This window comes from Salmo salar, chromosome 01 (genome assembly GCF_965601325.2).
Source record: "Salmo salar chromosome 01, fSalSal1, whole genome shotgun sequence".
Classification (NCBI taxonomy): Eukaryota; Metazoa; Chordata; class Actinopteri; order Salmoniformes; family Salmonidae; genus Salmo; species Salmo salar.
Genome location: NC_138291.1, coordinates 159,260,973 through 159,275,808, shown reverse-complemented (window position 1 = coordinate 159,275,808; position 14,836 = coordinate 159,260,973). Strand labels below are relative to the sequence as shown.

At 42.0% G+C, this 14,836-nt stretch overlaps 1 protein-coding gene across 5 annotated transcripts in view; it reads left to right on the top strand.

Moving 5' to 3' along the window:
* Nucleotides 1–11,994, top strand: part of tnca (tenascin Ca) — a 42,892-nt gene extending 30,898 nt beyond the window's left edge. For 2 of the 5 annotated variants that reach the window (XM_014137354.3, XM_014137374.3), the window contains 17 exons: nucleotides 190–465; nucleotides 2,563–2,835; nucleotides 3,128–3,400; nucleotides 3,624–3,896; nucleotides 4,378–4,683; nucleotides 6,095–6,367; nucleotides 7,177–7,299; nucleotides 7,682–7,825; nucleotides 8,187–8,306; nucleotides 8,473–8,616; nucleotides 8,825–8,955; nucleotides 9,074–9,206; nucleotides 9,381–9,532; nucleotides 9,745–9,841; nucleotides 10,017–10,178; nucleotides 10,380–10,543; nucleotides 10,829–11,994. In XM_014137354.3, the coding sequence (XP_013992829.3) occupies nucleotides 190–465; nucleotides 2,563–2,835; nucleotides 3,128–3,400; nucleotides 3,624–3,896; nucleotides 4,378–4,683; nucleotides 6,095–6,367; nucleotides 7,177–7,299; nucleotides 7,682–7,825; nucleotides 8,187–8,306; nucleotides 8,473–8,616; nucleotides 8,825–8,955; nucleotides 9,074–9,206; nucleotides 9,381–9,532; nucleotides 9,745–9,841; nucleotides 10,017–10,178; nucleotides 10,380–10,543; nucleotides 10,829–10,939 (3,155 nt within the window). In that variant the 3' untranslated portion in view covers nucleotides 10,940–11,994. The remainder of the gene's footprint in view (nucleotides 1–189; nucleotides 466–2,562; nucleotides 2,836–3,127; nucleotides 3,401–3,623; nucleotides 3,897–4,377; nucleotides 4,684–6,094; nucleotides 6,368–7,176; nucleotides 7,300–7,681; nucleotides 7,826–8,186; nucleotides 8,307–8,472; nucleotides 8,617–8,824; nucleotides 8,956–9,073; nucleotides 9,207–9,380; nucleotides 9,533–9,744; nucleotides 9,842–10,016; nucleotides 10,179–10,379; nucleotides 10,544–10,828) is intronic. The other 3 variants (XM_014137383.3, XM_014137393.3, XM_014137401.3) reach the window with 2 other exon arrangements.
* Nucleotides 11,995–14,836: the final 2,842 nt, after the last annotated feature.

Genomic DNA, 14,836 nt, shown 5'->3' with positions numbered 1-14,836 from the left:
CAAATGATTTGTAATTATGTTACGGCCCCCTGACCATCCGCTCAAGAAAGAAATCGGTCTATGGCTGAATCTAGTTGATGATCCCTGATTATGGGATATAAAACATAATATGATGTGAAATATCGATTTATGATATATTTCATATAGTGCATATTTTATTGACTGTACTATGATCTGTTTGTCTGCTAGAGGAGCTGAGGCCTGTGGTGACCAACCTCACAGTCTCTGACGTGACATGGGACAGCTTCAATGTGCACTGGACTCCCGAGGACGGGGAGTTTGAGAGCTTTGTCATTGAGGTGACAAACTTAGAGGGAGGTCCAGAGAGTGAGAACCTCACCCTGTCGGCTGATGCCTTAAACCTGGGCATTTCTGGCCTGAGTCCTAACACTTTGTATAGGATTGGCCTGTACGGGCTCCACCAGGGCTCCTTCCAGGAGCCGGTGTATACTGAAGTCACTACAGGTACCTACGAATGGAGGTGTCCCCCAAGGTTCTGTCCTTATCCCTCTCTTTCTTACTTTTTCTTCACTGTGCCTTTTGAGCAATTTCTCTCTATTCCAGTTGGGATCTGTGGGGAACAGCTTACACACAAACCTGCCTGTTTCCATTCACATTCAAGCATCCACAGCACTGCACGTAGCAAGCAAGATCACTGACGTAACCCTTCAATTTAGCCTTTTTTACAAATGACAATGTTTCATTCTAACAACACCATGCCATGTGTCATTCTTACCCTCCAGCCACTGTGTCAGTCTTTCACCACAGGGCAGGGTGCTGGGCATCACCCACACAAACCCTTACCCTATAACTGAAACAAGCAAGCTGCCCGCAAGTGACCAACCTCACCCTGTCTCACCCCCTCCTCACATTCCATCCCATGGCCTGAGTGCATGAAGCCCTCCCCCCTGCCATTACATGCATCGTGGTGAGTTTTGATGTGCTGCAATGATTGCAAAAGAAAACCAAACAACACCTCCTCCCTCCCATCCACATTAAACAGTGTCCATTCGTCATCATTCCATCAACCCCCCCCCCCCCCCCCCCCCCCCCCCCCATCCTCACAGACTGAGTAATTAACCTATAGCTTGTTTGCCTGTTGGAGTCATGCTTTAACTGAGTGGCCAGAACGGCTGAGTGACAGAGGTCTATGTATTGGTTTCAGTACGAGAGAGACTGGAAATGTAGGCCTAATAGTATACAATGAACAGTGGAGGCTGCTGAGGGGAGAACAGCTGGCTGGAAAGGAGCAAATGAAATGGCATCAAACACCTGGAAACCATATGTTTGATGTATTTGATACCGCTCCAGTCATTACCATGTGCCTGTTTCTCCCCAATTCAGGTGCCACCAACCTCCTGTGACAATGAATACTATGTACTGTGTGTGTGTTGTAACAACATTAACTCCTCTTTTAGATATTATATTTGTGAAACATTGTTAATTCCAACTATAGTGCAACAAAAACGGCAACTTATTGTCCTACTCAATGCAATGTGTGTGCATGATTTTAACTTGTTTGTGAATGTATCCCCTGCACATAAGAGTTTTCCCTTTCCCTTGTCAACAAACTCTTCTAAAGGCATGGACCGTCTTTAACATCATCACCCATCCATGTTATTAACATCATAGGTGAATGGCTCTCCTGCTTGGGTTTGGCAATGTACTATCTCACCAACAACATGTCCACTGTCTTCTAGCCCAGGGTTCTCCAACTCCTGTCCTGCAGAGCTATTGAGTATCCATGCTTTTGTTCCAGCCCAGCACTAACTACAGGGTACAATTGTTTACTATTTGAAACAGGTGAGTCAGTGCTAGGCTGGAACAAAACCTTATATTGCACACCCAGTAGCTCTCCAGCACCGGAGTTGGAGACCCCTGCCTTAAGTCACATTTTGACACTAAATTCAACCGTACACTTTTGTCAAAAAGCGTACTTGTCAAGTCTAGCTAATCTGAAGCCACCTTTTATTTTCATGGATACCCTGTCCTGTTGACTTTCTTTCTCTCTCCGGCACTTTGGCTATCTGTCACTTTCCCTGTTTGTGTCTATGTCAGTGTCTTACTCTGTCTTGTCTGAACAAACACTGAACAAAACATGCACATCTATTTTTAGAATAAGAGCTAGTCCTGACCTGGCTTAAATTGGAATAATGATGATATCACTTACACTTTATAAGGCACAAATGCTATTATTATTCATGTGACACATTATGATCAGTTCTGATGTGTTACACTGCAATATATTTTTACCTTTCTTTAGTCTTCACCACATCCCCAAAAGCTTGCCGTTGTATTGTCAGAATTAAAATGTGCATGTCATTCATTTTTCATTATATTCAAAGACTATCGAGAATGGCAGGTGTGAGGTGAGTGCCATGTGAAATTGCACTTATTATTCTCATATATCTTTGATAAACAAAATAATCTACAATCTATTATCATCCCCTTAGACAGATAATTGAATATGTAGCAGCCAAACGAGTGATTTCATAGGCAATAGGCATATTGCTTTTAACATTTTAGCTTATTTCAAAATCCAATAACTGTTTCTTCCTTTAGTGAGCGAGCCAGTGGTTGGCAATCTGTATGTATCTAATTTAACGTCAGAGAGTTTCTCCATCTCCTGGAATGGCACTGAGGGAGAGTTTGACGGTTATGTCCTGGAGATTATTGATTCAGATTGGCTGAAGGAGCCAAAGGAATATAACATATCCCAGAATGCAATGTCTTATGACATCACAGGGCTAAAGCCCAGCACTGACTATATAGCCTACCTCACTGGGATTGTCAAGGGATCACGAACCCATGCTGTCAGTATTATTGCATCAACAGGTATTTCTATTTTGTTTGTTTTATTTATTTCTAAAGCCAGAACGAGCACATTGTCACTTTGCTCCATATCGAAGTTTGCAATGCTTTTCTGATCATTTTTCTTGAGCACACATAATTATTATATAAAATACAAATTTTTTGTGACTACCCATTGACTTCATTATAATCTGGGTCACTTGAAGTTTTTGACACTGGATTAAATGGAAAACAGTTTCTTGAGAGTAAAAAAGGATAGTAAGAGTGTGCCACCCTTAAAAAAATGAATGAATGCTGACTTTTCTCTCCTTTGTAGCTGCAGAGCCTGACTTGTCCAGGCTAGTTGTTTCTAACGTTACCTCAGACAGACTTTCACTGTCATGGAGGACGGGGGAGAAGGCTTTTGATAACTTTATAGTAGAAGTCAGAGAGTCTGCTTTGCCCTCGCAGGCCATGGGCCGCACCCTGCCTGGAGCGGCTCGCGCCACAGTTATGACTGGCCTCAAAGGGAGTACAACCTACGACATCAAACTGTACGCCAGCTCCGCTGGACAGAATACACAGCCCCTATTCGCTGTAGTCACCACAGGTATTGCATCGCATGTATTTTTTTCTCCATATGTTATATTATAATTACGAATTCAAAAGCTATTACTCTTAACTAGCTCATGAGTAGTCAAACCCCGACTATGAAAATAATCATAACTTTATAGTTCCAACCATAGTCCTAGACTGTCAAACAGATAACGTCTAATTTTTATATCACACTCCTCATCTCCCCTAATTCAAAATCACTGTTCTCTTTTGTCCAGAGGCAGTCCCACAGTTGGGCCCAATAGCTGTGTCTGAATCTAGCCCCGATAACTTCACCCTGTCCTGGGGCACAGTGGCTGGTCACTTTGATGGCTTTGTCATCCGGGTCGGTGACCCTGAACAGCTGTTTGATACACTGGAGTTTACGCCGTCTGGCGAGGTCCGTAACATTACAGTCACTGGCCTAGTGGACGCCACTGATTATGACATTGAACTGTACGGTATTTCTCATGGGCGCCGCACCCCTTCCGTTTTAGCCCATGCCGTCACAGGTACTATGTAATTTACTCAAATCTTACCACTTATTTTGAAACACTGACAGGGCGGAAGTGTGTGTCCCAGTAGCCAAAGAATTACACATGACCTCTCCAGGGGCCCACCCAGGTTTAAGCGGGACAAATTTGCAGGTTTTGAATAGTGTTCAAGTGAACATTACAAAGAGGTGTGATGGATACAATATTCACTTTAGTGTTTCAACACCCCGTTGTATCTACCTGACATGTCCACCGTTTTTAATTAGGAGTTTGTCACCCATTTATAAACATGATATCAATCTTTTTAGGCTATGTGCATGACTAGATTCTCCTAATTGAATTGGGGCTCTACAAGTCATAGGGCCAACTGCGCCGAAGACTACAAGTACTTTTGCAATCATTGCACACATCAACTACCATATGTATTCTCACCACGTCTTACCCCTCCTCTACCCGACCCTAATCCCCCCTCACCCCAAAAAACTCCCGCTCCCTCCAGCATCATTACCCAAAGTGGAAAACTTGACCATTTCGGAGATCACCCCATTCGGCTTCCGCGTGTCCTGGAGGGCGCATCATCCTCAACAACAGGAAGGGGCTCCCTCTACTGTTGGCTTCGGCCACTTTCACATAGTGGTGTCAGACTCAGGCTGGCTACTGGAACCTCAGGAGTTCACTGTCCCTGGCAACCAGAGCTTCTTGGACATCTGGGGCCTGATCACTGGCATAGGCTATGAGGTCAGGCTGACTGGGGTATCCAGTACTGGGCTGGTCTCCCGCCCACTGACCACAGTGGCTGTGACAGGTACCACCCACAGAGGCGTCATGGCTGTTGAAAATGAGGGGGCATGAGCCCCCTACCAATTTGATCAATTTATAGGATAAAAGATATACAAGATATAGATGATTTTTCTCACAATTCATTGAAATACATTGAATTCGGTCATCAGCCTGCCCCCTCAACAATTAAGGTGCATGATGCCTCTGGCCATACTACATACACTGTAGGCTGAAATTCTAAGATGCACACAAGTAACTTGGAGTTCGGATTCGGCCCTGTACAATGAGGCTTCTCCATCACAGTGAGGTGTCACTTGGGACAGCTTGAGGGATTGGTCACTATTCAGTCGAAGTGAAAACACAGGTTTACTTTACTTACTCAAGGGGTGATGGATTCCCAACTTGTACTTTTACTGTATCACAAAAAACTAGTAGGCCTTTCCACTGTACTCTTCTAAGAAAGGATGAAATATTAATGCCATCAATGCTTTACTTTGGTGGGGAAGCCTCAACACACAACCCTACTACCTCCTCCAACATCTCACTTACTTTTCCAGAGCAATCTGATTACTGTTAATATTTTCTTCATCCTCTTCATGTTTGAAGCATCATGGAGGTCTTGCCTGTGTTTTCAGTTTGAAGCTTAATTGTTACAGCGAAGAAGTGTCTGGTGCTCTGCTTTTTCCTCTCTCCAAAATATGAAAATATGTTTTCATATTTTAAACTGTGTTTTCCCCTCAGATTTCTCATAATGTGACACTGTGAACGTTACGGTGTAAAGGATGCCATTTTCAGTGGACACATATCACTGTCACTAAGAATTGTTTGAGGTAGGCTAATCAAGCAATATCTAAGTTTCACCTGTAAATATTAGACTGATAAGGCATTTAAAAAAACAGTCTTTATTTCCAGTTGAAAATGTCTGAGGATAGTTATGGACCATTGATTGGATAGTAGGCCTAGCCTATAAGTAGGAAAACACAGACAAATCAACATGGCATTTTCAGCATGAAATGTCAGTTGACCTAACCACTCGTTTTTTTATTTACCTTTGAATGCACTGAATGCAGGGCTGGCATTGAGGATGCATGCGGTGTGGATGGATTGTTTTGGCCAAATCCTTGGCTTGATGCAACAATCACGGAGAATAGTAATTGTGGATGTTGACTTGCTAATTGACGTCAATAAATGTCTCCACAACCATGAACGTGTCTATTTCTCAATAAAATAACAAAGGAATGCAAAGCACCTTGACGATTTGAAAGCATGTCAGAGTGGTGGTAGCAAGTTCATGAGAATTTAACCAAAAACTAGGAGTCCTACTATCTTACCTTTTCCATCTAGTCGCCGACAGTCGCCGTCGTCAAATTTGTTTTCTAGTAATTGGGTGAATGTTTCTCGACAAATACGTCGAATTGAATTCTCTTTCCAACCAGAGGCTGAGCCAGAAGTGGAGCACATGTTTGTCTCGGACATCACTTCAGACAGTTTCCGCCTGGCCTGGACCGCGGATGAAGACATGTTTGATAGATTTGTGATCAAAATTAAGGACTCCACAAAGTTTGCGCATCCACAAGAAGTCAACGTCCTTGGTGACGAGCGAACCAAGGTTTTAACGGGACTCACCGGCGGCACCGAGTACGAAATCGAGCTGTACGGTGTCACTTTGGAACAGCGCTCCCAACCGATTACCGGTGTTGCTCGAACAGGTATTTAAATAAAGGGCCTATTTTCTGACAGTCTGAACTATCAGTAAATGCCGAAGCACAATGTGGTCTGCATCTCACATCTCTCGTCTGGTTTCTCTGGAAACAGGTGTCTTGATTACAAGATGCAATACTGATCTTTGTTTTGACTGGGTTTTGTAATAATACCTTTTGTTTTTACTGGTTTTCTTTTCCAAGGGGTATGCCTTTAGGCAAATATGTAAATTGCCACTGATCATTATTTTATGTACTAATAGTCCTAGGCCTGTGAGCAGCAAGGGACCAAACAAGTGGCGCAGCGGTCTAAGGCACTGCATCTCAATGCTTGAAGGGTCACTACCGACACCTTGGTTCTAATCCAGTCTGTATCACAACTGGCTGGAATTGGGAGTCCCATAGGGTGGCGCACAGTTGTCTGGGTTTGGCTGGTGTTGGCCGTCATTGTAAATAAGAATTTGTTCTTAACTGACTTGCCTAGTTAAATAAAGGTTACATTTTAAAAAATTGGTTTTGCATGTCTCTTTTTCCCCATATGATATCCTTTTCAAAAATATGGAGACACGTGTTTTTGCATTAGATTGTGCTGCTTATTATGCTTGGCTTTAAATGCAGCTCAAAGACCATGTGTTCTGATGCCCATTATAGATTTGTCAGTGTGTATATTGACACACCATAGGGCAATAGGCCTATTCTGTTGAATAAACTGACCTCAGTAGAATCGATTCCTGATCAAAAATCAAACTCATACAGATCAATCTAACTTTTCTCATTTTTTGCTTGCCTTTTTAACCCTGACCCCATCGCTGTGCCAGGCCTGGGCGCTCCAAGAGGCATCCGCTTCTCTGAAGTGACTGAGTCCTCGGCCATAGTCCATTGGATCATGCCTCGTGCCAGAGTGGATAGCTACCGCATCATCTATGTGCCTCTCCAAGGAGGTGAGTGAATAGCCTCATATCTTATAGTGGCAGTAAAGTATACCCATTGTAATAAGGATATTGGACTGCGTTTATATAGTACTTTAGGCCTCAAAAGGGCTTCATGTGGCATGGGGGGAGGAATTTCCTCTCCTCCATTTTTTTTCAAATTGGACAAAGCACTCTCTCTAGTGGAATATAGAGTAATCACAAGGTTTCTTCACACAATAATGTACACTAGTGTAGAACTGTGAATATCTGCAGCTGCTACCAAGGAAGGAAAGGAAACCAGTTCCTTAAAGTGGATTTAACAGTACGATTTAACAGCACCATTAAACATTTATTTACTTCAGAATAGAAGAACGTAAAGTAGCATAAATGCCATATTTTCTCTCATCAACAGGCAGCCCAATGACAGTGCTAGCAGATGGGACTGAGACCCAGGCCTTGTTGCCTAACATGTTGCCAGGAGTGACCTATCAGGTCACCATCTTTGCTGGGAAGGGCCTGGAGGAGAGTGACCCGGGGTCAGAGAACATCACCACAGGTGTCTGACTACTCTTTAGCATACATTTACACATTTGACCTTTTACTAAATACATGAAATTATACAATACGTTTACATTCAAGTCACAGTGCTATGAGGAGGATAGACAGAAGTCTCTGTGTTATGCATAGACACTATGAGCATTTCATAAATCATTAGCTTCATACATTCATACTCAACAGCACATATGGTACTCCTCTACTCTGTCCACCCCAGTCAATTATTCCTGGAAAAAGTATGACATCATTGCATTGGGTTGTTTGCAGGTCATAATACTGTCAGTACAGGTGTTTGTTTGCTGAAGCTGTTGTGGCTACAGGCCGATGTGTGTAACAAAGGTGTGTATTTTCCTCCTCCTTAGCTCTGGACAGGCCTCAAGCTCTTTCTGCTGTCAACGTCACTGACACGACCGCCCTGCTGCTATGGCAACCAGCTCAGGCCACCGTCGATGGCTACGTCATCACCTACAGCGCAGATTCAGGTTTGTGTGTGTTTCACAAGAGGCCCAAGGCACAGATTGCCAGGAGCTGACGTGTATTTGTCTACATGATGTATTTTTATCAGTGGTATCCCTCATCACTAGCCAAATAGACTGTTGGTGGTGGTAACCAGGTGGTGATATTGTCTCTTTCCTCTGCTGTCTGCAGTGTCCCCAGTGATGGAGCACGTTTCTGGGAACACGGTGGAGTTTGAGATGGGCTCCCTGGTCCCTGCCACCCACTACACAGTTGGGGTGTACGCCATGAGGGAGGCACAGAAGAGTGGCACCATCACCACTGAATTCACAACGGGTAGCTCTCCAATTAAATGCTTTATATAGGAGCATTGGGTCTGATTTTCAAACAACAATCAAACTGTGTAATATTTTATTGTTCATAAATTCAATGAAGTGCAGTATTGTATTGTCCATGAATTCAATATTAAGACATCTGTGATATCATTATTTAACACGTTTAACATAGTGTTGTATGTGATCCACTTTCCTATTTGTGTCTGTAGATGTGGATTCTCCTCGTGACCTGGCAGCCAGTAACGTCCAGACAGACAGTGCCACTCTCACCTGGAAGCCTCCGCGTGCCACCATCACCGGATACATCCTCACCTTCACCTCACCCGACGGCAAAGTCCGGGTACGGGTTTATGAGTCCGCACAATGGCCCCCACAATCGATCATCAATGGCTATTTTACAGCTACATTTTCCAAAGTGCTTTACATTATGAATAAAGATTGATTTGATTTGAATACAGGAAGTTGTCCTGAGCCCTACAGCCACATCGTACAGCATGAGTGAGCTGAGTGGCTCTTCAGAGTACAGCGTCAGGCTACAGGCCATCGCTGGAGCCCAGCGGAGCCGCCATGTCACCAATGTCTTCACCACCAGTAAGTAGACTGCTGAACACACCACCTCCATCCCCTCACAGCTTTACAATGGGCAGATCTCAAGTGATCTCAGATCTCAAGTTTCCTATGTAGTGCACTGTTTTTGATAGGTGTGTGTGTGTGTGTGTGTGTGTGTGTGTGTGTGTGTGTGTGTGTGTGTGTGTGTGTGTGTAGTTGGAGGGTTATACAGATACCCTAAGGACTGCTCGCAGGCTCTGCTGAATGGAGACACAATCTCTGGCACCTACAACATCTACCTGGGAGGGGACGAGAGCCAGCCCATCCAGGTCTACTGTGACATGACCACGGACGGAGGTGGATGGATGGTGAAGAACACACACACACACACACACACACACACACACACACACACACACACACGCACACACACACACACACACACACACACACACACACACACACGAAGTCTAAACTCCAGGTTTGATTGGATTGACCTTTACATGTTTGTGATAATACTGAAGCCAAACCAAAGACATCAGGGCTTGTATATGACAGGTTCTGTCAACTCTCTTTACAGGTGTTCCTGAGGCGCCAGAATGGAAATCTGGAGTTCTTCAGGAACTGGAAGAATTACACCGGTGGCTTTGGGGACATGAATGATGAATTCTGGTTTGGTGAGTCCACATCTCTCCACTTTTCCTTTATTTGTATTTTATTTTCTCCCTTTATTCAATATTTGTGGCCAATGCGGAAGTCAAACCATAATCCTGGGGTTGCATCACCATGATCCAACCAATTAAGCCATAGGAAACAGGAATGGCACTGTGATGTAATTTCCTGTCGTTTCAGGTCTGGCCAACCTCCACAAGATGACGGCATCAGGCCAGTACGAGCTGCGTGTGGACCTGAGGGACAACGGGAAGTCGGCCTACGCTCAGTATGACAAGTTCACCATCGCAGAGCCACGTAGCCGCTACAAGATGTACTTAGGAACATACAGCGGCACAGCAGGTAAGGACAATTATGATAATAGCTGTGTTTATTAGTGCTCCTGCATAGAAAATCTAGTCAGATCTAACTTTATTAAAATTCCATTGAAATATACCAATACACTTTACAGTAAAAAAAAGTCATAATAAAAGACACAATATAACTGTGATTGAACTATCCATATTTCTTCACACCAGTCAATGTGTTTCTCTTGTTTCCTAGGTGACTCTATGATCTATCACCATGGTCGGCCCTTCTCCACGTACGACAATGACAACGACATTGCAGTAACCAACTGTGCACTGTCCTATAAGGGTGCCTTCTGGTACAAGAACTGCCATCGTGTCAACCTCATGGGAAAATATGGTGACAATAGTCACAGCAAGGTACGGAAAGTGTGCCCTACAATGTATTGACTTCCTTTCTGCTATCACAAAGTGTGTGTGTGTGTGTGTGTGTGTGTGTGTGTGTGTGTGTGTGTGTGTGTGTGTGTGTGTGTGTGTGTGTGTGTGTGTGTGTGTGTGTGTGTGTGTGTGTGTGTGTGTGTGTGTGTGTGCGTGTGCGTATATTATATTCTGGTCAGAGTATGAAACAAGATTATTACATTTATTACACATACTTTTGAAATACTGCGGTGTGTAAACATGTAAAAAAAGTATACTTTTTTTCAGGGTATCAACTGGTTCCATTGGAAGGGACACGAGCATTCAATCCAGTTCGTCGAGATGAAGATTAGACCCATCAACTTCAGAAACGTTGAAAGCCGACGGAAAAGATCATAGACTTAATACCTGTACATGCTTTTATTGTGAAGATATTTGGTGGAGGGTTTGGAATGGTCAGAATAGGCACTTTTGTGTGTTTGATTTGTTTTATTGTTTGTGTTCATTGGAAAATGTTCAAGCCAAATATGGCTCCCTATATTATGTCCAAAGATATTTGAATATGCCAATTAAGAATAAGGCAGTTTGATTATGAAATGTGAAACAATGAAAGGAGATTTCAGTTACTCTTATTTTTATGGTGAAGGTAAAAAGAGTCCTACTGTAAGTTTCACTCTCGCTCTTATGTCCTATTCTCCCACACTGTTATGTTCTCTTTCTGGCAGTTCATTAAAAAAAACTGTATGAGCACCGTTAAGCTTTTCAACTAGGCACATGGAAATAATAATGTGGCTTGATGCCACATCCCTCAGTCTCCCCAGACATTAAGGGACGGGGGAAATAAAGCTATCGAGGTTAAAGGAAAATTCCACTCAAAAACTATATTTTCGTCCACTGTTGATACAGTCCTACAATGTTTTGCATGTCAGCAGATACGTTTTCAAGATATTGGACTTTCAAGAAGCAAAGTGTCACTTGCCACATCAGCATAATGATGTAAAATGCATCATATGATGCAAAATGCATCATTATGATCATGTGACAAGTGACACTTTGCTTCTTGAAAGTCCAATGTCTTGAAACCTTGACTGCTGACCTGCAAAACATTTTGGGACTGTATCAAAGGGGGACGAATAAAAAAAATACAAAAAAAGAGTTTCCTTGTATAGACCTGAGTGTAGGACTGACTAAACTGGGTATCATTTGTTTCATATTGAGTGATTGATATTTCAAATGTCATTTTATATTATTTTCAACCTATTGGAATTCATGAACAGTGTGTCCACATATACAACAAAGCAGGAAAACTATTCTTGAGAAGATTATGGTAGTGATTTTAACCACTGACATCATTGAATACCGGTTTAAATTATGCTTGACATTTTTTTTCCAGCTGAATGAAAAACAGATGTCTATATGAAACCCTCAATACAATAAAATATACTTTGTTAAAAGGCGTCAACATTTTTCTTGCTGCCAATGTCAAACATGCCAGTTCCCTTTACATAAAAGTTTCCCTTCAACAGCAGATGGCAGTGTTGATTGTTCATGTGTTCATGCCTTAATCATGAGAAAAGTACTCATCAGTATGCGTCACACAGATTGAGAGCATATGAACTAATAGGCCTAAAATAGCGAAAGTATTCAACAAACAATAATACACATCAACTTACTAGACTACTTCTGTAAAAGTGGCTCTTTAATGTTGTCTTTTTGTTATCTAGGGTAAACAAGAAAAAAGTCAGCTCAAATCAAAAGGATTAAATATGCTGTGGTGTCATGTACCTACAGAGTGATAATATAAAATATTGATATTTTGGTAAGGGAGACATGTTATTTTCTCCTTATTAGTCTGAAAGCAGCAAAGAATTTGGAGCAGCAGATAGATAGCTAGGGGAGCCATCCTGGTCTGGGATAATGTGGTTCTACAGGTCAAGTCAGAAGAATCACTCATGTATCCCTATCTCCTATCTCCTCATGTTAAAGGCCCATGTCTTCATTTGAAAAACCACAAAACGGCAGGCCCGTCACTTTCATGTCGACCCATACAGAATAGAAGAAACACATCTGCCACAGGTATCAATTTATGACAGTAATGTAGGTGAAGAAAAACATGGTGTGAAATAGTTGCAAAGACTGTAAGGCTGTGTTTACTGAAAAGTCCCTGGTTGATATTGTGAGCATTCATCATATACCATGTACATGTAGCACACAAACTAACATCCAGCACACAGGCAAGTATTCCCTACATCTCCGGTAATGCGATGATTGGATGATAATATTACTACACAGTAATACAGAACAATAATATTTCATAACTAGGCCTGGATGAAATCAGCTTTTTGATCAAGTTTATTTGTCTGCCTTTTTAATCCATTCTTATTTAATCTGTCTGTATTCATAACATATGAACTTGGGTTGCAGGAGATTTCCACTGGGACATCTTATAGAGACTTTACATGATTGCATGTACTGAATACATTATTGCCAATTTAATTTATGGGGCAATGCATAGTTACCTCTCACCCCATCGGCAAATACACATTAGAATATAACAGAAATATTATTACACAACATAATGAACAGACATGAACAGTTAGTGACATATATCATACATTGTCACACACATAGTTAAATAGAACATCTCTATGGTCACAGTTAAATAGGGTCAACAAGTTCAATAGACAAAATACCGACATGTCAGTTGACAAATGAATGGATATTTAATGGATAATGTACTGTATGTCCAAAATTCTACAGTTGGATATGAGCCTTCATCACATCCTATTTTTGGTCCAGATTCTGAGTACTGGTGGATGCCGTTCATGCCTCGGAAGGTCAGTTCTTTGCCAAGGACATTTCAATTCTCTCACACTAGACAAGTTCCAATGGCTTCCTTTGTATCTGTGGTGGAATCTGACTGAGAGCAGCTGGGTTCATGTCGACAAGTGCACTAGCGGTTCTAGTGCACTTGTCGTTTTTGCATAACTAATTTCTGCTATCGTTCTTTTTTTACATCCGTTATTAGACAGTGGCAACGATGATGATTATGAACATGGTATTTTACCTGCTAATGCCTGCAAAATGCCTGCAATGCAGTGAAGAAAATGATATGACAACAATAACGTCTAATGTAACTGGCCCCTCTAACAGTACAACTGGCCCCAGCTTGGCCCCCCCAGTTGAAATGGTCTAGAACCGCCACTGGACAAGTGTTGAGTATATAATAATAATAATTTGAAGAGGCAATTCTGGAATGCTGGCCTTCTAGGCAGAGTTGCAAAGAAAAAGCCATATCTCAGATGGGCAAAAGAACACAGACACTGGACAGATGAACTCTGCCTAGAAGGCCAACATCATGGACTCGCCTCTTCACTGTTGACGTTGAGACTGGTGTTTTGTGGGTACTATTTAATGAAGCTGCCAGTTGAGGACTTGTGAGGCATCTGTTTCTCAAACTAGACACTCTAATGTACTTGTCCCCTTGCTCAGTTGTGCACCAGGGCCTCCCACTCCTCTTTCTATTCTGGTTAGTGCCAGTTTGCGCTGTTCTGTGAAGGGAGTAGTACACAGCGTAGTACGAGATCTTCAGTTTCTTGGCAATTTCTCGCATGGAATGGCCTTCATTTCTCTGAACAAGAATAGACATGAGTTTCAGAAGAAAGTTCTTTGTTTCTGGCCATTTTGAGCCTGTAATCGAACCCACAAATGCTGATGCTCCAGATACTCAACTAGTCTAAAGAAAGCCAGTTTTATTGCTTCTTTAAGTAGAACAACAAATTTCAGCTGTGCTAACATAATTGCAAAATGGTCAATGATCAATTAGGCTTTTAAAATTATAAAGTTGGATTAGCTAACACAACGTGCCATTGGAACACAGGAGTGATGGTTGCTGATAATGGGCCTCTGTACGCCTATGTAGGTATTCCATAAGAAATCAGCCGTTTCCAGCTACAATAGTCATTTACAACATTAACAATGTCTACACTGTATTTCTGATCAATTTGATGTTATTTTAATGGACAAAAAATTTGCTTTTCTTTCAAAAACAAGGACATTTCTAAGTGGCCCCAAACTTTTGAACGGTGGTGCATATATATATGAACATATCTTTTATTTAATTTTTTATTTCACAGTTATTTAATCAGGTAGACTAGTTGAGAACAAGTTCTCATTTACAACTGCGACTTGGCCAAGACAAAGCAAAGCAGTGCAACACAAACAACAACACAGAGTTACACATGGAATAAACAAAACATACATTCAATAACACAATAGAAAAAGTCTGTATACAGT